This window comes from Oncorhynchus mykiss, chromosome 17, assembly GCF_013265735.2.
Source record: "Oncorhynchus mykiss isolate Arlee chromosome 17, USDA_OmykA_1.1, whole genome shotgun sequence".
In the NCBI taxonomy this organism is placed as follows: Eukaryota; Metazoa; Chordata; class Actinopteri; order Salmoniformes; family Salmonidae; genus Oncorhynchus; species Oncorhynchus mykiss.
The window spans coordinates 61,431,200-61,455,491 of NC_048581.1; the positions used below are offsets into that span (position 1 = coordinate 61,431,200).

Sequence of the window (24,292 nt, forward strand, 5' to 3'; positions counted from 1 at the left end):
TATGGGTGTATGTGTTAGTGCATCTTTAGTATTACTTATGTGAGATGTTATTGACAGGGTGACCCAGGAGAGGACGGGCAACCGGGCAGGCCTGGAACAGCAGTGGTAAGAAAATACGCATTCAAGAAAGGAGAATAACCCCAGCATGTGACTGATAAAGGCATGACCATGTACTGTATTCACTCCTCCTTGACACTCTTTGTGCCTCTCTCCCATCAGGATGTGCAGAAGGCCCTCTCTAACCTTGGCATTGAGGTAAGTGGATATTAAATGTTTGCAATGATGTGACATTAAGGCATAGCTGTGCTGTATATGAGTCTCCTTCCCTTTTACCAAGCCTGGGTTCTATTCATTCGGACACACTGTATCAAAGTGTTGAAACCTTTACTTCAACTTGAAACGAAGTCCAAGTAGGCCCCTCCTGTTTCAGTTTTCTTCCTTTAGTTTGGTGCCTGATGAATACGACTGTCCCTGTACTGTCCTGTCTGTAGATGCAGGACCTGAAGGTGCTTGTGGATAACGGGAATGTGCCAGGCAAGAGTGTGCAGGAGAAGGCTGAGAAGGGCCAGAGAGGAGACAAGGGAGAGGCCGGGCAGAGAGGACCAGCAGGGATAGATGTGAGTGAGCGGTCTCCAATTTGGGGGCAGTGTGGGGAACAAAGAGACTATATCAAGACCCCACGCAAATGTTGTATTAGAGTGAACTAAAACATGGTGTTAGTGTGTTTATTTGACCCATTATGTAATGCATAACTCTCTGCTTACTCTAAAAGTGATTCTCTGTATGACTGCATGGATTTTGAAAACAATGATTTCTAGGACAGTATGTGTAAGTAATGTCTTTACTCATTTCCATGTCAGGGTGCCCGCGGGCTGTCTGGGGAGAGGGGTGTGAAGGGAGAGCAGGGGGAACGGGGGCCTGTAGGGGCCACAGGACCCACAGGGAGGGCCATTGGAGAGAAGGGCCCAGTAGGACCCACGGGACAGGCTGGAGAGCCAGGAAAACCTGGAATACCTGGAGTACCAGGGAGAGCCGGAGAACTGGGAGAGGCTGGACGACCTGGAGATAAGGTGAGGAGGAGGAAGGAGTGGTTTAAGGAGAGAGAGAGGGAGAGGAAATGAAAGGAGGAAATAAAAAAATAAAAAAGAGAGGAAGATCATGTGGATTAGAGATGTGTCATGTGATACCACTTTGACTTCCAGGGGGAGAGAGGAGAGAAGGGTGACAAAGGAGAGGCTGTGAGTATATTCATCACCACAATAATCATCATTTAATGTACTGTATGGAGGATGTATACTGTATGGATGTTGACCAGAACATGACTGTTCTCATCTCCAGGGGAAAAACGGGCTAGGTGGCTCAGTGGGCCCTCCTGGACCAAAGGTGACCCGCACAGACTACTTTTCTAATAAGTCGTCATTACAGTAAACATATTATAGTTCACCCAGAGGTTACTGGGTGCAGTGTGTTTATTGGGGTGTGTGTGTTTAAGGGTGCTGCTGCAGTAGCGGGTGAAGCTGGACTCCCCGGAGCAAGGGGCCTCCCTGGGGTCACAGGGCCGAAGGGAGAGCCTGGCGCCTCAGGGCCACAGGGATCCAAAGGCGACAGGGTCAGAACACCTCACTCTTAATATTGCAGTACTTCATCTTGCAGCCTGATGTGAGTCCCTGTGTTTAATAAGCTGTGTGTGTGTGTGTGTGTGTGTGTTTGTGTGTGTTACAGGGTATTGCAGGGCTCCGTGGAGATAAAGGTGATCGGGGTCCATCTGGAGAACAGGGACGCGATGGTTTTCAGGTGACTGTGTGCTTTACAATAAGTGGCTATCCCTCCTCTCATCTACAACTGAGGTGTCAAACATGCATTCATTGTGCACCCCTTGGTGAAAAGGACTTTGACACCTCCATGATACGCTGTGAGATGAGATGTGACTGGCTCTAACCATATGGGTTAACAGTTGGCACTAACTGATACCAGGTTGTATTAGCCTCATCATTGTGTGATTATGGTGCGGAGGAGGTTGTGAAGACAGTGTTGTAGTGGTAGCTAGTAGTAACCAGGTTGTGTTTTGATCATTTCAGGGGACAGCAGGAGAACCTGGCAAACCGGGACAGGATGGGAAGCCGGTGAGAGGAGGAGGGGTGGGGTTGAAGGAAAGATTAAAATGATGATAATATTGTAATCATATGATAAGGTTACTGCAGCTAGGCTACCTAATACATTTTCAGATAAAGTCGGTCTGTCAGGCTTTTATTTTGATTGATATCAATAACCATACAATTATACAGTGATATACTGTGGTGCTTCTTTGTTGATATATTATGCCATTTAGATGTGACTGCATGGATGCATTATGCATACTGTGCACTCATCTGTTTTCAAAGAGACAGCTTCCAGGAGACAGATCCCAGACATCAAAGGACAAACTGGAGTTACACAGTTTTCAGGTCTTCAGTAGAATGGCTGCACTACAGTATATAGTTAAGCAGATAATGTTGTGTTTGAGTTCCAGTGATCATAACATGTCCAACCATACAGTAGGTGAGTAACTGAAGGATTGATGCTGATGTTGTGTAATCAACCATGACTAACTAGGGCCCAGAGTTTCTCCTGGTCTGTAAGAACTCAGAGCCCTAGTAGTCATAACATGAGGAGGATAGAGATGGGTAGAAGGAGAAAGAGAAATAGATTTGAAGGTGTGGAGGTGGAGAGATGATAAGATAACTCACGCTTCTTGTTTCATCCCACAATGTTTCGAAGCAGGGTCCACAAGGGCCAGCTGGTCCTCAAGGCCGCTCAGTGAGTAACAGTAACCCAGCCATGCAGCCTCCTTTAGGGCTGGCCCTGCGTAGGAAAGCCTATGGATTGGCTGCCAGTGCTAGGCCGCGGATGGAGCTGATGTATCTGTTTTCCTTTGGGCTGAGGCTACGTAGAACCTTTAGACTGTAACCTTTTGCAACTCTGCTTCTAACAACTCCTCCCTCTTTCTTCTTACCTCCCCCCATCAATCTGTCTAATTTTGATCTATTTTACACCCTTTCTGTCCCTCCCTCTCTTTTCAACACTTCCAATTACCCTTGTGTCCTACTATCCTACTCTTTCCCTTCTTCTTCTCCCCCTCTCCTTCCTCTCCTCCCTCTCTGACTCTAGGGCCTGCCTGGGTTCCCTGGAGTGCTGGGCAGACCGGTAGGTTCTGTGCTGCTGGCTGGCATGCTTGTGACCAGGGAAATGGGGGCTGGGGGGGTACATGAGTCAGGTGGAGGGGTACAAGCACGACCCAAGGATGCTGTGACGGTACCAGTTTCCACCGCACTGCAGCAGAGGGGTTTGGAGAGAGGGGAATATTGTCAGGGGACGCTAGTATCATCAGTATCAACATGCACACACAGTCACAGAGTCCTCCACCGCGCCATCCTCTGCATTCATGTCTCCACTTTAATTTTCTTTCATTTGAATTAGGGCCCATCTCCCAGGGGTCTGAGACTAGAGTTTGGCTTTGATAGGAAACTCATGAAATATTAATCTGGACCACCTGTTCCCAGAGTACCACTGATGGCTGGAATGTTTTATGTATTAAACACCACACATTTGTAACACATATGCCACATACACTAACCAAGATCAATTGGATACAATAGGGTTGTGAATACTGAGATGGATTACCTGCCCTGTCAGAATTGTAACAGATGCATTTTGCTTAGTGTCATAGCTCTCTGCATTGTGTGCTAGCTTTCTGTGCTTGTGGCTTCACCTGCTCTGTTGTCTGCTTCTCAGTCCTCCCAAAGCACTGTTTGTACATTGTATACCATGTGTGTCTCTTCGTGTATTGTGTGTGTATGCAGTTGTGTATTTGTTTGTGTGTGAACACTTTTTCTTTGATGTTCACGTATGAAATGTATGTCTTTTCTTATTTATTTGTTATTTTTAACCTTTATTTTTTCTAGGCAAGTATGTCTGTACAAAGCCTACATGTATGTACAGTATGCTGTGTGTATGCACAGCAAATTGGCCAGTGTTACCTAGTGTTGATTTTTCAGTGTAACATTTCTAGTGTTGACTCAATTGTTAAATTAACACTCATTGGTGTAAAATAAACCACACCCATCATTATCATATTTCCTAGCATGCTCTATTGCAGGTTGCTTTTTAGAATGGTTTGTTTCAATATCTATGTTTTTGCATCGATGAATTAATCTTATGCTACTGAAATATAAAAACATCTAAAGTAATCCAATCAGTTACTTGGACTTATTGCACCCGTTACTGAAATGGTTGTTCCAGTTTAGATGGTTTAGGTAGTCCAATATGTTAGACTTCCCGACAGGCATTCTTTCTGAATGCAGGTTAGGGCGGGGTGAATAAAAATTCAAATTGTTGGATATCCCCACTCTGGCTGGATTCCAATAGGAATTACACTTCACTTTGCAAGCCAGCATAAAGTGACTTGCATGCCTGAAAACCATGGGTTTCAGGCCACTATATTAGGGTAAACAAAGCCCTCAAAATAAGGCCTTATTGAGCACTTGTATTATGTTGAGTAATTTAATTTTAATGATGACATATTTGCTTAGGATCTCACTTGGTGAAGGCAACAGGACACAATAATAATTCTGCAACAACCATGTCTCTGTCACTAACAAATGCAGTCATGAGTGATAACTCTACAATTCACCAGAAAGGCAAGGCACTTTAAGGCTTTACACTAAGCAGTGTGTTAATTTAACACTTTCAGTGTTGATTTATCACTGGAGAATTTGCTGTGTATGTGTTTGTGTGTCGTATCATGCATGTGTTCTCTGTGTGTGTTATGTCTTGGGCATGTTAATCCAGCATGCTCTTATCTCTTGTTTGCAGGGAAACTCTGGAGAACCTGGAATTATAGGGCCAACTGTAAGTATGATATTTTAATATCCGACATGCGCGTGTGCACACACACACACAGAGCTGCACTTATACTGATGCTATCTCTTTTGTAATTGTAGGGTCCGATCGGTACCAATGGACCTCCAGGTCCGTCAGGGGTAAAGGTGAGAACTTCTTCCGCCATAGACCTACAGTATCATTCATTCTTAGGTCTAGCTCTGTGGGGGTATTGCTGATGCATTTAGTAGTGTTGATATTTTTTGGCCTACAGTAGCTTAGTATTACAGCACTGGAATGATCCATTTAAGTGTTGTATTTGTTGTTCTGAGAATGTGTTTTGATCTCTGACAGGGTAATCAAGGAGTGCCTGGGGTTGGCGTTCAGGTGAGAACTTTATATGATACATATTGTGTTGTATATTATGGGCCAGTTTCCCAGGCTGTCATGATGGCATAAATGGTCGGGAGACAGGCGCAGGAATGTCTAATAGGGGTTTTTATTTACCCAAATCACAGCGTGCTGTGTAAAGGCAAGGGGACGAAGACCAAACAAACACTATACAAAACACAAGGTTGAAACCCAAACAAAAGAGCGAGGAGTACCTTGAATAAATAACACAAGCACACAATGATTATCACACGGGATGAGACCCGTAATCATCTGCACAAAACAACATAGCACAGGTACTCACACGACCAAAGGACATCGGAACAATAATCGACAAGACAATGGGGAACCAAGGGCACACTTATACAATTACTCATCAGGGAATAGGGACCAGGTGTGCATAATGACAGTTCCGAGGGATCCATGGCACAGGCAGAGATTTAGGCTAGTCCAAGTCTAGAAAGTGTTATCAATATAGATTGTCCATTGAGAGAGCTTTTTAGTCCAGGACTTGGCTTAATCTGTGTCTGAGAAACTGGCCTTATATGTTTTCCTATTAGATGTTTATTGCCTCAGTGTTTTTAGAACTATTCACCCACTTTTCACAGTGAAAGTCACAGAGCTTCATAATAATCTATTTGAATTGACCCTCCTGTTCCACAGGGACTTCCTGGTCCCGAAGGCAACATGGGAGTGCGTGGACCAGCAGGGCCTCCTGGAGCTGTGGTAGGGCACAGCATCAATCATCTATAAACCAACTCTCATACTGTATAGTTTTACTGACTAAACTGGTGTTGTAGTACATTCCCATTGGACTGGGGATTCCTCGTATGCTCACACCTTTACCTTTAAGCTTACTGTCATTAAAAAGGCCATTGACACAATAATGTGTGTTTAATGTTGTTTAATGTATTGTAATGATACCGTCTCTTCCCAGGGTCCATCTGGGCCTCCAGGTCTACCAGGGCAGACAGTGAGTACAGCAGCTCCGTGGGACTCACAGTTCACATACTGTACTGTAGAGCCAACAAACACACACCTCTATCATCGCCATGGTTAACACACAGCAAGCCATTCACACAAACATCAGTTCTGGTGGTGACATTAAGTGTGTCTCTCCACAGGGGGAGGGGGGCAAGCCAGGGGTCCCAGGAAGAGATGGGATACCTGGAAAAGAGGGAACACCAGGGTTGCCAGGGAAACAGGTGTGTACTGTGTATGGTATCTGTCTCGCTACATCCTACTGTGTGTCTAGGATGTGTTAAGATGGCATCAGGTTTAGTGTGGATTTTTCTTTGAAAAGTTTTTTTAGAGTGCTGTGTTGGATCTTTATTACAGGGTATCGCTGGACCAATGGGGTCCGCGGGGTTGAAGGGGGAGCAGGGGGACAGTGGCCCCCCAGGAAAGGTGAGTCAGCGGGGTGAGAGGGGATCAAGGAAGTGACGTGAGGTTGAATTGAGCTGTACCAAAAGATGCACAATGCAGAAATTGCTCCGCCACTTCCTGGTTGCTAAAATTCACGTAATGTCAGTTTATGTGGCCAAACAAACAAGTATAGTGTAGAGAGTCATTGTACCATCTAAACGGCTGTGAAATATATTTTCCATAACCCAAAATATAATATTTTCAGTTGTTTGAAGCTGAAAGTAAAAGGCACAGAAACTAAACTGAAGAACGGGAAGAATAGACATAGAGCACATGGAACAGATCTACCGCTTCTTAGACTTGCTTTCAATGAGAGTGACAAATCTATAACACATATTTCTATGTGAATTTGGTCTGATCGCCCAAAAAGTTACATATTGCAGCTTTCGGACTTTCGGAGTCCACAGCCGCAGAGCCTAGATAGTCCGGCGGCCCATTGTGAGACTACCGTCCGCGGGGGACGCACAGCCTGACCTAGCACCTCCCCTAAATTCCCAACCAACGCGGCTCCAGGTACTCAGCGCCTATTCATTTGATTGTGGTGACAGTTGGAGAAATAGCTTGAGCTGCTCTGCGATATCGAAAACTATGAAAGCCAACAGTCCAATATTCTAGAATATGTTTTGGACTCTTGAGTGCTTTAATCAAAAGCTCTATCTGCACATGATTCCCTCTTGTATTTACTGTAAATGGCCATGACTCACATCCTCTTTATCCAACGTCTCTCCATTTCAAAGACGAGGAAATCATTGGCATGAATAGAAGGGCAGAGGCACATGTACAAATACACAAACAAGGACACGCCAATGCTCAAGCATATGAGCACGGATGCACTCATATAGACACACACACACATATATACACACACACATACATTCACATCATTCCCCCGGAAGCTTTAGCAGGATGTACTACGGTTCTTGAGAAATAAGAGCTTTTGAAGGGACGAGATGTACTGTACTTATAGACAGCACATCTGTTAAACTCTTCCTCTAGTTTGTGTGAAAACCAAATTAAAACTCCCATTCATGGTCTGATGCTCTAATGAGGGTCAAAAGGCCAAAGCAGTAGCAAAATAAAAAAGTGATACTTTGCATAACATAGTGGGTAGGAGTTTCCTCGATCGTTTACTATTGCTGTCCATCTTCAGTACATTTGCAAACAACCTAATCCAGATATGTGAGTTTCACGTCATGTTCTCCCTACATATCCCAATCACAGGCTGTAGCAGGACCCCCTGGTTTGAAAGGAGCACAGGTGAGTGATTGTCATGTTTACTCTTCTAGTCGTGGTAACATCCAGTCATCGTGACTAACCTGACCATGTCTAACTGGTGTATGGAGACAGAATAGATACAACTCGGAAGCAGTGAATCACAATACTGAATTAAACTGCATCATAGGCCAACAAACAGATGTATTGTAAACATTTCTGAGAAAATGGCGCTGGAAGAAATGGCAGCAGTTTTACGGGCGCCCAACCAATTCTGCTATTGTGTGGGGTTTTTCCGCAATATTTGCAACTTATTTTGTACATAATGTTTCTGAAACCGTATCTTACGGCAAAAAAGAGCTTCTGGATATCAGGACAGCAATCACTCACCTCGGATTAGACAAAGATTTTTTCTTCAACAAGCAGGAAGCACAGGACATTCTCCGAACCCCCGACAAGGCCAACATCCCAGTTATTTGCAAGAGGAAGAGATGCAGGTACAGAGGACACAGAGCGGGATGCCTCGTGAGGATCTGCAGATGGAGAGTGGGAAAGCTGCCGTTACTGTCAATATTACTCACCAACCTGCAATCATTGGACAATAAATTAGACGAGGTACGATCACAAATATCCTACCAACGGGACATCAAAAACAGTCAAATCTTATGTTTCACGGAATCGTGGCTGAAGGATGACATGGATATTCAGCTAGCGGGATATACGCTGCACCGGCAAGATAGAACAGCACACTCCGGTAAGACGAGGGGGAGTGGTCTGTGCACATTTGTAAACAACAGTTGGGTGCACGAAATCTAAGGAAGTCTCTAGATTTTGCTCGTCTGAAGTAGAGTATCTTGTGATAAAATGCAGACCACACTATTTGCCTTCAGCTATACTTTTCGTGGCAGCTTATTTACCACCACAGACGGATGCTGGCACTAAGACCGCACTCAGTCAGCTGTAAAAGGAAATAAGCAAACAGGAAACCGCTCACCCAGAGGCGGTGCTCCTAGTGCCCGGAGACTTTAATGCAGGGAAACTTAAATTATTTCTACCTAATTTCAATCAACATGTTACATGTGCAACACAAAGCTCTCCCTCACCCTCCATTTGGTAAATCTAGCCACAATTCTATCCGCCTGATTCCTGCTTACAAGCAAAAATTAAAGCAGGAAGCACCAGTGACTCAGTCTATAAAAAGTGGTCAGGTGAAGCAGATGCTGAAGCACAGGACTGTTTTGCTATCACAGACTGGAACATGTTCCGGGATTCTTCCGATGGCGTTCAGGAGTACACCACATCAGTCACTGGCTTTATCAGTAAGTGCATCGAGGACGTCGTCCCCACAGTCACTGTACGTACATACCCCAACCAGAAGCCATGGATTACAGGCAACATTCGCACTGAGCTAAAGGGTAGAGCTAAAGGGTAGAGCTGCCGCTTTCAAGGTGCAGGACTCTAACGGGACTCTATGTGGCAGGGCTTGCAAACTATTACAGACTACAAAGGGAGGCACAGCCGCAAGCTGCCCAGTGACACGAGCATACCAGACGAGCTAAATCACTTCTATGCTCACTTCGAGGCAAGCAACACTGAGGCATGCATGAGAGCATCAGCTGTGTGATCACGCTCTCCGTAGCCGACGTGAATAAGATCTTTAAACAGGTCAACATTCACAAGGCTGTGGAGCCAGACGGATTACCAGGACGTGGGCTCCAGGCATGTGCTGACCAACTGGCAGGTGTCTTCACTGACATTTTCAACATGTCCCTGATTGAGTCTGTAATGCCAACATGTTTCAAGCAGACCACCATAGTCCCTGTGCCCAAGAACACGAAGGCAACTTGCCTAAATGACTACAGATACGTCCGTAGCCATGAAGTGCTTTGAAAGGCTGGTAATGGCTCACATCAACACCATTATCCCTGAAACCCAAGACCCACTCCAATTTGCATACCGCCCAAACAGATCCACAGATGATGCAATCTCTATTGCGCTCCACACTGCCCTTTCCCACCTAGACAAAAGGAACACCTACGTGAGAATGCTATTCATTGACTACAGCTCAGCATTCAACACCATAGTACCATCAAAGCTCATCACTAAGCTAAGGATCCTGGGACTAAACACCTCCCTCTGCAACTGGATCTTGGACTTCATGATGGGCTGCCCCCAGGTGGTGAGGGTAGGTAGCAACACATCTGCCATGCTGATCCTCAATACAGGAGCCCCTCAGGGGTGCATGCTCAGTCCCCTCCTGTACTCCCTGTTCACCCATGACGGCATGGCCAAGCACGACTCCAACACCAACATTAGGTTTGTTGACGACACAACAGTGGTAGGCCTGATCACAGACAATGACGAGACAGCCTATAGGGAGAAGGTCAGACCTGGCCGGGTGGTTCCAGAATAACAACCTATCCCTCAACGTAACCAAGACTAAGGAGATGATTGTGGACTACAGGAAAAGGAGGACCGAGCACGCCCTCATTCTCATCGACGGGGCTGTAGTGAAGCAGGTTGAGAGCTTCAAGTTCCTTGGTGTCCACATCAACAACAAACTAGAATGGTCCTAACACACCAAGACAGTCGTGAAGAGGGCACGACAAAGCCTATTCCCCCTCAGGAAACTAAAAAGATTTGGCATGGGTCCTCAGATCCTCAAAAGGTTCTACAGCTGCAACATCGAGAACATGGTAGCATCACTGGTACGGAAATTGCTCGCCCTCCGACCACAAGGCACTACAGAGGGTAGTGCGTACAGCCCAGTACCTCACTGGGGCTAAGCTGCCTGCCATACAGGACCTCTACACCAGGCGGTGTCAGAGGAAGGCCCTATAAATTGTCAAAGACCCCAGCCACTCCAGTCATAGACTGTTCTCTCTACTACTGCATGGCAAGCGGTACCAGAGTGCCAAGTCTAGGACAAAAAGGCTTCTCAACAGTTTTTACCCCCAAGCCATAAGACTCCTGAATAGGTAACCAAATGGCTACCCAGACTATTTGCATTGACCACCCCATTTTTAAGCTGCTGCTACTCTCTGTTTATTATCTGTGCATAGTCACTTTACCTCTACCTACTTGTACATATTACCTCGACTAACCTATGTCTCTGCATATTGACTCTGTACCGGTACACCCTGTATATATATATATATATATCCTCGTTACTGTTATTTTATTGCTGCTCTTTTAATTATTTATTTATTTTATTTATTGTTTACTTCAGTTTATTTAGTAAATACATTCTTAACACTTATTTATTTATTAAAACTGCGTTGTTGGTTAAGGGCTTGTAAGCATTTCACTGTAAGGTCTACCTATTGTATTCGGCGCATGTGACAAATAGAATTTGATTTGAAATCTGTGTGGCCCTCCTTTGAATTTCGAAATCCCGGTGTGGCACTCAAACCAAAAAGTGTGCCCACTCCTGCTTTAAAGGAATAGTGCCATAATGCCAGAGTCAGATGAACTCATGGATACTATTTTTATGTCCCTGCATGCAATTTGAAGAAAGTTGAAGGTAGTTTCGCAAGCCATTGCTAACTATTGTTAGCGCAATGATGTGAAGTCTACTGGAACATGGGGCTTAATTGCCAAAATCTTGCGTTATCCCTTTAATAATAAGAGAATAAAGCAGAATGGCAATACTAAGGTGAGGAACTAGGTGCAATAGAATAGGATGGAACAGAGTTTAATGTATGTATTTGAAGTGTATTGGTTGAAATTGGTTCAGGGACCTCCTGGTGTGACCTTACCTGGGACAGTGGGAGAGAGCGGGCTGCCAGGGCTACGGGTGAGTCTCATTGGTTGAACCAATTATCAACATATTTCAGCTATTATTCAGGCATTTATTACACACATTATACTATACAGATTATTATAACAAGAACATGTTTAGTGATGGCTTAATTATACATTTTTAAAATAAAAATTTTCTAAAATGGTTGTCCTTTAGGGTGAGAGGGGAGACAAGGGTCCTGCAGGCATCAAAGGGGACCGGGTGAGTAAAGTCACTTAACACACAATGTTACTCAACATTCACAGACACGGTGATCAGGGAAGTTATTGTGTGTGTCTGTCTCGTTGAAATAGGGAGCTGCTGGTGAAAATGGGGAGCCTGGAGAAGATGTGAGTCACCTTTTGACATTTTGTAACATAAAATATTTCACATATCTAACAGATGTCCCTCTTAATAACTTCTCCATCCACTTTCTCTCTCTCAGGGGGGCAGAGGACCAGCAGGGCCTAAAGGAGACAGGGTAATACACATCACCAGATGATTCCCTGTGTCTGTGTTTCCCTGGCTGCTAACCATGTGACAGTACTGACTGGAAATGTGTTGCAGGGAGAGAGAGGCATCGGACTGGCAGGGCCTCCTGGTCAGCTGGGACCTCAAGGGTTAAATGTTAGTATCATGAACTTGACAATACATCTAAATGTTCTCATAAAGATGTAAATCACATAAATGGTGTAGCTATGTTCATTTTAACATATGCACTCTTCTCAATCTCATCTTCCCTGAGCTAAACATCTCCATAACTACACCATTGCCACAGTGAATGTGAACCCCTGTATGTTTGTGTTTTAGGGGGACACAGGTCTCCCGGGCCCAGCAGGCCCTCCAGGAGCCCAGGGCGTAGCAGGGACCCCTGGTCTGGCCGGCCTGAGAGGAGAGAACGGAACTCCAGGACCCCCAGGACCTCTAGGACCCAGGGTGAGAGGGCCTATATCGCCACTATACTATAGTTATTACATGGGTGACTGGTGTGGTCTTTTTAGCCCTGCCCTGTGTGGAATGTTTATGATGTCTCATCTCCAGGGTATCCAAGGCTTTACTGGTCAGACAGGGACTCCTGGAGCTCCTGGGCCACCCGGACCCCCTGGCTTAGCTGTGAGTGGACTTTGGATTGCATCATGATGACTTAATTGAGTGTGTGTGTGAGAGAGAGAGAGAGAGAGAGAGAGAGAGAGAGAGGGAGAGAGAACCCACTAGGAAGAAACTGGTTAAATCTTAATTGTTTCCACGTCATTTCCACCAAAGAAATCAATGCGATGACTTTGAAACAATGTGGGAATTGGATTTGCAAAAAGTCATTAATTAATGTAACAGCATTTCATATTTTTGTTCACCCAACTTTTAAACTAAATCCAATGACATAATGAAATGTTTTGTTGAATTCACGTTAGTTGACAACTCAACCAAATGTAAATCAAAGCTAGACATTGAACTGACGTCTTTGCCCAGTGGGAAAGACTATGTGTGTTTGCGTTTTTGTGATGTAAGTGTTCATGATCAGTATATCGTTTTTTTCCTCACCAGGGTTCACCAGGCACTGTTGGAGGCAAAGGGGATAAGGTGAGTTAACAACGAGATAAACACGTCTTCTATACTGTATAATATATTATCAAATATGATGTTGATGCTCATAAATCCCCCTCTTTAGGGAGCGATTGGAGCGGGAGTACCTGGATTGAGAGGCGAGAGAGGAGACCCAGGACCCAGGGTAAAATCACATCACCATTTGAGTTTTAATTTCAATTGTATCTAATTTTGACAGTTACATGTTGTATTGAAGATTTGTGTGTGTGTTGGGGGATTTACAGATCTATATGTCTTATGTTTGCAGGGGGAGGAGGGTCGAGGTGGTCAGAACGGGGAGAGAGGACTAGCGGTAAATCTCTTACCTACTGTTAACATCACTGTCTTTTTACTGGGAAAGTAATTCTGCTATGAAAGTTGATCAGCTTGTAAACTCACTTTTGAGAAATTGGCCTTTGAATGTGTTGGTATCTAGTGGAGCTCTTCTTTGTCTTCACACATTCAGCATCTTAAGCTTTAGCCCCACCCATCTTGTTTCGCCCTCAGAGCGATCAGAGCACTTGGCGCTCTGGCCGATGATTTGTTTACCTATGGATAACATGAAAACAGCCTAACCAGATCTGCTGGCAACAATTTCATTACGCTTCTTTGCAGACGTTTACTGACACCGGCCATATTCAATGTGTGATGTACACTTTAGCTTAAGACACGTAGCTAGCTAGGTAAACAATGAACCTAGCTAGGGAAACAATGTGTAAAGAATACAATGAATATCCTGAGAGCTAACCAACCAGGTTCAATGTCACTAGCTAACATTAGGCTTTAACTAGCAAAGCAAACAGCCCTGGGATATGAATAATAACGTCAGCTAGGGAGCCAACCAGCTTGAAATGAAACCACTTTCTGTCAAAATTAGAAATGTGTAATATATGAAAATGTAGCTAGCTAACTCTAGATTATCTTACCTGTATACATAATGATGCATGATGGATGCGTCTCCCTGTCATGGATGCCATGCCACATTTGCTCTTAGTTTGAGGATGTAATCCGGGTACAGATGTTTTCTCCATCTCTTTAGCTATCATACTCTAATTCCACTGATTTCAAAACTTGATCCTCCAGAGAGTGGAAAGCAACAGTTAGCTATGCAGCTCCACTACACGATACATAAAAAAAAAAAAGCTGTGTTCAACAGGATCACCAACACAGACTGGCCGGCTCAAATAGACAGAAGCCTTGTATATGGCAGACCAATCCGAACTCCTCTCTCGGTATGTCCAGCCCGCTCATTTTCTCAGCCAATTATGGCTAGTGGGAAGGTTTGCTCACTTTTTCTGTGGCTTAACCAACAAGGCTCGTAATTGAACAATTTTATTCATATTTACAGATGGCATACAAGTTTGTTATTAAGGCACAGGAACGTTCACATGTTCGAGAAGGCATTTCTGGCAAAAAACGCATTTTGATAAAGAAATATTTTTACTTTCAAACCGCTCTCCTGTGAAGTCGTGACTTACGACACGCCTAGTTTCCTGAATCGGGTCACAAATGGCAATTCATCCTGACCAATTTTGATTCTACCGCCTACATGGTGTTTATTTGTTTGTGTTTGTTTATTATTAGAGGTCATTGGCCCATTCCTCAATATTGATCCGACTTAATAGAGAGAGTGAAAATGAGAGAAAGGATGTGCGAAGGCTGAAGTGGACATAGATAGAGCTCAAAAGAACTGTAAAAACGATGTGGCTTAAGCAGTGCACAAATAACTCAAACGAAAGGAAAACTAATGAAAGCAAAAGACGTCAACATCATCGTCAGCATCATGCGTATACAGTTCAATCGTTTCACTCTCCATCCCTTGTATATCTTGATTGTAGGAATCAATGCAATCCATTATTGTCATGCCCATTACCGCTCCAAACATAGAACATAGGTATATCCTGTTTTTCTGAACATATCACTAGTAATGCAGTTCATCTGTCCTTACGATATGTTTTATCCTCCACTTTCATTTAGTGATATTGACCTTGTACTACATAGCTCTTTTAAAAGCTGTCAGCCAGGCTCTGACCCTCTTCACTTCCGGTACATTAGTCCTACTGAGAGTAAGGCTTTTGTTCTAGGCTGAGACAACTAAACCTGGTCCTTTGTAGATCAGTTGGTAGAGCATGGCGCTAACGCCAGCGTAGAGGGTTCGATTCCCGGGACCACCCATACGAAAAAATGTATACATTTATGATTGTAAGTCACTTTGTATAAAAGCATCTGCTAAAAGGCAGATGCTGAGTATGTTCTAGCTCTCATCTAGAACATACTCAGCCTCTCTCACATTAGTTGCCTGGTAACCTCTAGAAAGGGGGTTGGATATTGTAGAGTGCCATTTAAAACTCAGGTGAGAAACAGACAGCAACTCTTCTATTAAAGTACAGTCCTTCCTCATACAGGAGAGTGCTAGTCAGTGTGGATATAGAGAGCTGTTTATTGCAGTTCTGGATGATTAAAACCATAATGGTGATGATTGCTGGTGAGGATGTGCATGTTGGAGTACAAATGTTGGGATTTCTGTGTTCTGTACTTGATAAATGTATTCCTCTGTGTGTGTGTGGTGTGTGTGTTCTGTACTTGATAAATGTATTCCTCTGTGTGTGTGGTGTGTGTGTTCTGTACTTGATAAATGTATTCCTCTGTGTGTGTGGTGTGTGTGTTCTGTACTTGATAAATGTATTCCTCTGTGTGTGTGTGTGGTGTGTGTGTTCTGTACTTGATAAAGTTATTCCTCTGTGTGTGTGTGGTGTGTGTGTTCTGTACTTGATAAATGTATTCCTCTGTGTGTGTGGTGTGTGTGTTCTGTACTTGATAAATGTATTCCTCTGTGTGTGTGGTGTGTGTGTGTTGCGCTCGCGTGTGTCTGTGTGTGTTCACCAGGGCTCTCCAGGTGGCAAAGGAGGCAGGGGAGATAAGGTGAATATTATTATTAGATTATTGTATTTTGCATCATGCTCTCTCTCTATCTCTCTGTCCACTGAGCATTCTGCTCATGTAAAATAGTGAATCAAATTGACATGCCTGACTAGTGAGTCCTACTCTCAATATATTTCAGGGTGAATTGGGGCTGCAAGGTGGCAAAGGAGAAAAGGTATGAATTTTAATGTGTGATGAGTAATATTGTTTGTGTGCGCGTGCGTGGTAGAATAATGTGGAGAAGCGCAGAAAAAGAGCTAAGGAGAGACAATGAGAAAAAAAAACATTAAAATCAAAAAGCTGTGAAAATAATTACAAAAAACGACATATACTGCTCTGCCTAACAGTGATGTTGTCCCCTTTCAGGGTGATACACTCCTGGTGGGAGGACCTCCAGGAGAGAAAGGAAATAAAGGAGAGACGGTGAATGACCCTCGATATACCCCACAACACTTATTATTGACTCATCTAATAAACAATTGATCACAAAAATACCGCAGAGCACCAAGTATTGACTATGACACTACTAATCTCTCTGTGCGTCTGTGTGTGTGTCTGCGTCTATGTATGTGTGTGTGTGTCTGTGTGTGTGCGTGCGTGTGCAGAATGGTCATTTACAACTGTTGTTCTCTTCTTTATCAGGGTGACCGAGGGCCCAAAGGGGTGCAGGGGGAGAAAGGCTTGAAAGGCAATGACGGCCCAGCTGGGGAGCAGGTGAGGTTGGCCTTGACAATGACACCATTGGAGTTTTCAAGAGCATAAACAGATCTGGGAGCAGGCTATTAATAACAGGTGAATAACTGTGTGTGTGTGTGCATATGTGTGTCTCCACAGGGTCTGAGGGGTGAGCCAGGAGACAGGGGCTCTACAGGGTTCCAGGGAGCCAGAGGTCCAGGAGGACAGAAGGTGAATTCATGACCTGATCTGTGTCAATGCTTTCATCAAAACTGCTGTGTCATCTATGTCAGAACCAATAGCATCAATAGTCAATCAATATTCATCAATGTCATAAAGTCCTCTGTGTATTATGGATTACTTTGCACACAGTTTTCCCACCCATCGTATGAGAATATATCATCACACAACAGTGTACCCTGTGAAAATGAGCAGTGTATTTCTCAGACTGGATACTGTAGGTGACCCATTAAAAATGCAGTGCTTTAATGGGTTTGTCTTTGTGTCTGAAGGGAGAGGCGGGACAGCCTGGTGTACCTGGAGAATCAGTGAGTCTCCCATTTCACCTTCAGTTATGAAAACAATGTGTATTTTTTCCTGACCACATGATCTGAAAAACTCTATTATAGCCTATAACTAGGATCCAAAGTTCTTCCTGGTCTGGTCACATGGTCAGGAAAAACTCCTGTCCCAATGACTAACTCCCCATTTACTCTCCTGTTGGTGGATTAAAGCCTCTGGTTGATTGTGTGTGTTCTTCCAGGGTACCCCAGGAAAGGATGGAATGCCAGGCTTTAGAGGGGATAAGGGAGACGTGGGAATAACTGGAATGCGTGGAATTAAGGTTTGTACGCACGTGTGTTTGTGTGTGTGTATGCAGCACAATGTATCTGTGTGTGTATGTGTCTGGTGCTTGTGTTGGTGCGTGTGTGCATGCGTGTGTTTGTGTGTGTGTACAGCCTGTCATCATATTTCAACTGTCTTTGAGTGCATCCCCACTTGAAGAAGTTTAGTGCCAACCTTGAGATGTCCTCTAAGCGACTGCCAGCCTCACAGATGATGCCACCGGGCCATAACGCTTCAATGGTTCCAAATTGACGTCACGTTGTAGAGGATTAGTTGAAATTCAGCTGTAAATTGATTTTCATCCTCATATATTCTATAAATACCTTAAATGACTGTTGGAAATATAATTTGTGTGTTTCTGTGGCATTCTGACAGACTTATTGCAGAACCCTCTAACCTTCCTACTGTGTGAATCACTGTCCTAAAGGCAAAGTGTGTCTGAGGAAAACTTTGAGATGTGTTTGTGTGTTTTCTTCACATGACCTTGCCACACTAACGGCAATATAATCACAGCATGATAATCTAGGTTTAGAAATGACTAATCCAGACAGCACAATATCTGCCAGCCCACTCAGTCTCACCATGCTATCAAACCCCCACAATTTCCTCTTATCTGTCACTTGCTATTATTCTCCACAAATCACCCAGTTATTCATCCTTTAATCCATCCTGGATTCAGCGATCACAATTTTTTTTGCAAAATCAACAATATCCTGCATATTATGCGAAGGCTTGCGAATTTGACCAGTCATTGCACTATTTGTGCATAAAGCAGTCAAATCATTGCAATATTTTTGCAAAAAAATGACCCATCACCACAGTGCAAAAACAGGGCTTGTGTTTTCAACCAATCACACACATTTACTGCATGATATGGTTCAATCAAGCCACACTTCAACAAACTATTTCCCTCGTCAGCTCATTTTTGCAATACATTTGTCAAAATCATAACATTGTTATATTTTTTTCCTGCAAACATTGTCAAGTATTTTTTCCTGCAAATATCACAAAAAAATTCTGTGAAATCCTGGATGGACTGCTTTAAGTCTTTTAAGACTGAAACAGTGGTCTGTTCATGATCAAACATGGTCCAACTCAGTTCTGCTGGTCACTGTGACAAGCCCATGTTGACCCCCACCCAACACAGACCGGTTCTGACCAGCTGGTTGTTATTGGCAACCATCTGATTGAAAGTTGTTATTGATGAGTCACTTGGTGAATGAGGGGTTGTGTGCATTAGGCTGGGTTTTCTTGGCAGCTGAAAAGATTGTAAAATCTATCTATAAGTTTTCTTTCATTCTGAATTGGCAGTTTGGAGCAGTTTGTGCCACTTTGACTGACAGGGTCCCTCATCTTGCTCTCTGACTAACTAACTAACTGATTGTTTCCAGGGCGACCGAGGATCAAAGGGGGCTTGTGGATCAGACGGACCGAAAGGAGAAAAGGTACAGTGGGAGAGAAAGAGGAGGGATGAGGAGGTTAGAGGGGAAGAAATGTGTGACAGGACGTTAAATTGAATCAACTTTATTTATCCAGAGGAGCCATTATTGTAGTTGCATGGTAAGTTTTATAATGAAAGTCTTTCATAACCACTGTAACTATGACCTCTCTCACTTTAGTTGTTAATGAGGACATTATATAAGATTAACAGTAGGGGATGCACCATGCTGTGTCTTTCTAATGACCTGGCTCTGTGTGTGTTCAGGGAGATTCGGGGATCCATGGGAGGTCAGGGTTGCCTGGAAGGAAAGGCGAACAGGTAAGAATTATCCCATGAAGTACACTATAACATAATGTTTAAAGATGCTCTGAACAGTACACCATTGAGTCTGATATATGGAATTTGGTATTACAACTGTATTTTCAGCCTTATCATCAAAGGATAGACATGTTACCAGGTGTTGTACCTGTGTGTTTCAGGGAGACTTGGGGCCTCCAGGGGCCATTGGAACTCCTGGCAAGGAGGGACTGATCGGCCCCAAGGTATTTGTCTTTGTATGGTGTCTGTGTGTGCGTGTGTACTTAATTGTGTGTGTATCAAGAGAACTGTGTGTTGATGTGTTACTTAATCTCTGTGTGTTTGTAGGGTGACCGAGGCATTGATGGAGTACTAGGACCCAAAGGAACGCAGGGAGAGAAGGGCGAAAGGGTGAGTCTTTAACCACAATTGAATCCACTCATGAAGTGCAGATCGGCACAAATACTCTGAATGTGACCACAGCCAAACCGCAAGCTGACCACTGACTGTAGATGTAGGGGAGAGTTGGGTAAGTTGAGCCAATGGGGTAAGTTGAGCCACCCTTGTTTCTAGGAAACCATACACAAAATGATTAATTTGACCAAATATTTAGGAAGAGGTCATAATTTCATGGGGTCTGTGAAGGAATAAACCACATGGAAAAAGTGGTAAACAGATTTGACCAAGTCAAATGAATTAATTGTGTTAGAGGTTTCATGATGCTTGCATGTAAACCAAAGTAAATTCAGTAAAATCAGTTAGGGTCTCTATAAGCTTCTATATGAGGTTCTAAACCTAGCATGAAAGTGTATATTTGTGGCTGTGTGGGCGAATATCGTAATTTTTTTTGCCTTGGGGTAAGTTGAGTCAATGGCAAGTTCTTCATAGGTGTAATGCAAGGCATTATCACTGGGATATGAGGTAACAACAGGGCCTGGCCTATGTTAAAAAAATTAATTAAAGTACAAAGTTTTTCTTAGGTGTTAAGCCTGTGTTAAAATATGCTTAAAATGATTAAAAGACAAAAAAGTGATTGTGATTGTTTTCAATTGTGTTTGGGAAATAAAGACAGACATGGTTTTAAAAAGGTAGTGGTCATATTTAATTTAGTACAGAAATTTGTGGGCTGCTTAACTGTTCCGCGGATCAACTAAAACCTTACTCGAGACAAGTTGTGCCAAGTGCTAGCAATGTTTTCAAAACTGTAATGTTTACATTAATTCTGATTATTTCCAGGGATACACAACATCTTGAAATATATGTGGATATCTTTGTTAGAAAGAATACTATATTATCCTTGACGGAGTGATGCTGAATATAAAAACTAGTCTCAACTTACCCCACTCTCCCCTGCTGTATATAAAGTCTGATGAAAACAACTGGTTGTAAATGGTATCTGACTGTGGCTCCCTTCCTCTCCCTCTTCCTCTCTACAGGGCCCCTCGGGTATCCCTGGCCCTCCGGGCCCCACAGGAGTGGATGGGGCCTCTGGACTGACAGGGCCTCAGGGGCCCGCTGGAGCTAAGGGCCCAGAAGGGCTCCAAGGACAGAAGGTACTCACTTGCTTTGTTTGTTGATGCCACCTAGTTATGATGTTGTAAATTTAACATGGTCAATGTGATTGTTGTTGTTTTCAGGGGGAGAGGGGGCCTATTGGTCCTGCCAAGATTGGTCCACGTGGTATCCCAGGTATACCAGGAGAAAGAGGCGGGCAGGTGAGTGTCACCACTTTACTGTGTGGTATTTCTGCTCATAGAGTATCAGACTGCAACTGTCCCCCAATAACTCCCTCAAACTGGCCACAGCACAGACACAGCTCTGACACTGGGGGCCTATCACTAAACATTATGCACTATATGGAACATTTGGGGACTTCAACATAAAATGTAGAAAAGGGTCAAATACAAGTTTTTGTGAAAAGGTTTTGTAAAGAAATTATACATTTAACCCCTGAAGAAAACAGCTGTTGTTCCTTTCCAGTGCTTATTTCTGGTCGTTTGAGCCAGATAGGTACCCAGTGTGTAGTACATCTGACCTTGGGGTTGTATAGCTATTAGTTTTCCCAACTGCTCTGAGAACAGTGTCTTTATGTCAGTTGTGTGCTGTGTTCTAATACATGTCTCTGCTGCAGGGGGAGTTGGGTCTAGATGGAGCCAAGGGAGACAGAGGAGAGCCAGGCTTGACGGTCAGTGCTTCACCTTGGCCTCAGGGCGCAAATCTGCAGGTTCTACCACCAACCTGCCCACACACACATGCACACGCACACACAACCACACACACACATGCACAAACACACACACACACACATTATAATGTAGTCATGTCTCTCTGCCTGTCCTTTACTCTCCTCCTCTTCCCCTCTGGCTCTCTGTGGCAGGAGGATGAGATTCGTGCATACGTCCGCACAGAGATGAGCCAACACTGTGGTAAGTCTTAAAGTCACCTGCCAAAAACACAATGTCCCAATCTAACATGCTGGTGTTCTCAGTTGAACTTCAGTTCATCATCATCATCATCATCAAGTGAAACAAGTAATGGTGCTAACACGTCTATTGAACGTAATGCGCCACAGAGTGTTATGCAGATCCTCTGTCCATCTAGAACCTCTCAGTGCTGTTGACTGAAAGAGAGAGTAACATTCTATTTTCTCTTCCCTTCTCTCTTTGTCTTTCAGCTTGTGGAGGTGAGTGGGCTCAGTCTGACACGTGGACTAGGTGGTTTAAGTGCAGTAGCAGTAGTTCGCTTTGACATTAACTATTCAATTAGATTCGCTTTATTATTAGTTGTATGTACTCAGTGTGTTTTTGGTTCTGACGTGTTCGTATTATATGTAGTCTTGGTTCTGTTGTCATGTGGTGTGGTCCATGTAGGTGTTCTACTCAGTGCTTGAAGTGGGCCAGTACAGAACTGACCTGTACAGAATATTGGCTCTAAAATATGATGAGTATCGGCAACTAAATATAAATAGTACCGGCACCCAAAATGAGTACCGGTACCTATTTCAGTCCACTTCAAGCACTGGCTGTAGTGTATGTTCTCATGTGTGTGCATATGTTAGTGTGTGGCTGCCTGTGGGTTTCGGTGGTGTCTGGTTGTTATGTTTGTGTTTTACTGACCAACCTGGATGTCCTGTTGTTTTTATGTTCCTGGACCCTCTTCCTCCCCCCCTGTCCCCTGTTCCGGCCCGGCTCTCAGGTATTGTTGTGACAGAAACCCTGCCCAGCCCCAGGGTACGTCCTGCTCCAGAGCAACAGCTGGCCCGGAAGGGCAAGCAGGGCAAGGACGGTGAGTGTGTCCATCCATCCGTCCAACTGTCCTTCTATCCCTCATCACTCCTCTTGTCTGTCTGCCTGTTTGTTTGTATGTCTGTCTGTGTCTGTTGGTCTGTCCGTCTGTCTCTGTCTGTATCTGTTGGTCTGTCTTAACAAACAGCCCAGGGGGATGCTGTGAACACTGTTTTCTCATCAATAGTCTCTGAACATTAGGAATAATATGTCTGTCTATGACAGTTTTGCAAATTTTTTAACTCTGTGTTTTGTCAGATTTTTAAAGTTAGGGGGTTTGTAAGTGAGGGTATTCCAGCTGAATAAAGGCCATCGCCGTTCCTTGGTGGACTGAGCCCTTGGTGAAAGTCCAGCGTTGTGCTGTAGGAGTTGCGATGGTCAATGAGGGGTCGGGGGTTAGGTTTGTGACCGTTGTGGCGGCCCCTGCCCTGTGATATGTTGTAGGGCGTGAGCTGCGTGTAGTGGTGAACACCAACGACCCCGACTACGAACACTTCTACTCTATAGAGAGTTACGACGAACCCATGGCCATGGAGCAGAGCATCCACCTGACTCCCACTGCCAATCAGAGCCATGGTACGTCACACACGCACACCCTTAACCTTGGATCCAACCTCACACACTGAGGTCAGTCTAACACACAAACTCAACCTTGTATCCCTCTCACATACCCAGCCCAACCCTCCACTTAACTAACCTTCAAGTACTAAACCCAGTCCCACACTAAGACCAACCCTGTTTCCCCTTCACACTCTTGCCGTCAACATGCAGGTTCCTGGGTGTCTGCAAATCTCTCATTTCCAACAATGGGGGATTTACATGAATTGTTCAATTATGTGCATGTTTCTCAAGTTAGGATTGTATTTGTTTGTGTTAATGTGTCTGAAGTGTTTCTGTTTTGTGTTGTTAGGGTGCTTATTACAGTATGTCTGTTGATAAATGTTGATGTTGGTTGTATGATTACGTGTCGGCAGGTGAGAGAGTCACTGTTGACCCTCTGAAAACAAAGAGGCCCAGGAGAGAGGTCAAAGGGGAAGGTAAACCCGCCCACTTCCTCCTCTCCACTACTGGGGTGTTTCAAGGGCTTACTCCACCAGCCATCTTTGTATGTTATGGGCCTCTCCAGCATGATGGTTATTGATGTTCTGAAGAACACGCAAACACACACATACACACTCGCAGAAAAAATATCCCAAATAACCAATTGAGAATATATTTTTTTCTTTGATTGCTGTCGATAACAAATCAAAACACCAAAGAGAGAGCAGTTTATTTTGTGTGGGCTGCGTCTCAATCCACTGCATCCACCAATGTCGGCCTTCTGCGTCTGCGGTAGAAGGTGACCGAGCTACAGCGATGTTTGTCAGACCAGGAGGCATCCAGAAAATCTTCTCAGAAAAACGACTGTAGTGTCTGAGTGGTTTGGCATCAAAACTAATGTGAACACTCTCATGAACATGTACATTGTTTTGCGCTATAACACCCATAAGACTCGTGTGACGGTAGCCCGGTACAAGTTCAAATATTTTATGGAAGTACAGTATATATGGAAGTAGTTTAGTGCCAAAAAAAGGTGTTAAA

At 44.0% G+C, this 24,292-nt stretch overlaps 1 protein-coding gene across 5 annotated transcripts in view; it reads left to right on the forward strand.

Moving 5' to 3' along the window:
* Positions 1-24,292, forward strand: part of LOC110493231 (collagen alpha-1(VII) chain) — a 104,987-nt gene that overhangs the window by 77,715 nt on the left and 2,980 nt on the right. Inside the window, exons 73-119 of one of the 5 annotated variants that reach the window (XM_036950369.1) lie at positions 58-105; positions 220-255; positions 492-617; positions 861-1,070; positions 1,203-1,238; positions 1,339-1,383; positions 1,493-1,609; positions 1,723-1,794; positions 2,079-2,123; positions 2,761-2,796; positions 4,852-4,887; positions 4,980-5,024; positions 5,212-5,244; positions 5,911-5,973; positions 6,185-6,220; positions 6,372-6,452; positions 6,586-6,654; positions 7,894-7,929; positions 11,621-11,680; positions 11,843-11,887; positions 11,980-12,015; positions 12,111-12,146; positions 12,233-12,292; positions 12,476-12,601; positions 12,707-12,778; positions 13,208-13,243; positions 13,332-13,391; positions 13,515-13,559; positions 16,133-16,168; positions 16,308-16,343; positions 16,535-16,591; positions 16,811-16,882; positions 17,003-17,074; positions 17,356-17,391; positions 17,607-17,687; positions 19,081-19,134; positions 19,395-19,448; positions 19,610-19,672; positions 19,776-19,838; positions 20,864-20,980; positions 21,065-21,142; positions 21,559-21,612; positions 21,805-21,853; positions 22,102-22,110; positions 22,623-22,712; positions 23,156-23,287; positions 23,686-23,748. In XM_036950369.1, the coding sequence (XP_036806264.1) occupies positions 58-105; positions 220-255; positions 492-617; positions 861-1,070; positions 1,203-1,238; positions 1,339-1,383; positions 1,493-1,609; positions 1,723-1,794; positions 2,079-2,123; positions 2,761-2,796; positions 4,852-4,887; positions 4,980-5,024; positions 5,212-5,244; positions 5,911-5,973; positions 6,185-6,220; positions 6,372-6,452; positions 6,586-6,654; positions 7,894-7,929; positions 11,621-11,680; positions 11,843-11,887; positions 11,980-12,015; positions 12,111-12,146; positions 12,233-12,292; positions 12,476-12,601; positions 12,707-12,778; positions 13,208-13,243; positions 13,332-13,391; positions 13,515-13,559; positions 16,133-16,168; positions 16,308-16,343; positions 16,535-16,591; positions 16,811-16,882; positions 17,003-17,074; positions 17,356-17,391; positions 17,607-17,687; positions 19,081-19,134; positions 19,395-19,448; positions 19,610-19,672; positions 19,776-19,838; positions 20,864-20,980; positions 21,065-21,142; positions 21,559-21,612; positions 21,805-21,853; positions 22,102-22,110; positions 22,623-22,712; positions 23,156-23,287; positions 23,686-23,748 (2,962 nt within the window). Of the gene's footprint in view, positions 1-57; positions 106-219; positions 256-491; positions 618-860; positions 1,071-1,202; positions 1,239-1,338; positions 1,384-1,492; positions 1,610-1,722; positions 1,795-2,078; positions 2,124-2,760; positions 2,797-3,147; positions 3,184-4,851; positions 4,888-4,979; positions 5,025-5,211; positions 5,245-5,910; positions 5,974-6,184; positions 6,221-6,371; positions 6,453-6,585; positions 6,655-7,893; positions 7,930-11,620; positions 11,681-11,842; positions 11,888-11,979; positions 12,016-12,110; positions 12,147-12,232; positions 12,293-12,475; positions 12,602-12,706; positions 12,779-13,207; positions 13,244-13,331; positions 13,392-13,514; positions 13,560-16,132; positions 16,169-16,307; positions 16,344-16,534; positions 16,592-16,810; positions 16,883-17,002; positions 17,075-17,355; positions 17,392-17,606; positions 17,688-19,080; positions 19,135-19,394; positions 19,449-19,609; positions 19,673-19,775; positions 19,839-20,863; positions 20,981-21,064; positions 21,143-21,558; positions 21,613-21,804; positions 21,854-22,101; positions 22,111-22,622; positions 22,713-23,155; positions 23,288-23,685; positions 23,749-24,292 lie in introns of all 5 variants that reach the window. The other 4 variants (XM_036950368.1, XM_036950370.1, XM_036950371.1 and 1 more) reach the window with 4 other exon arrangements.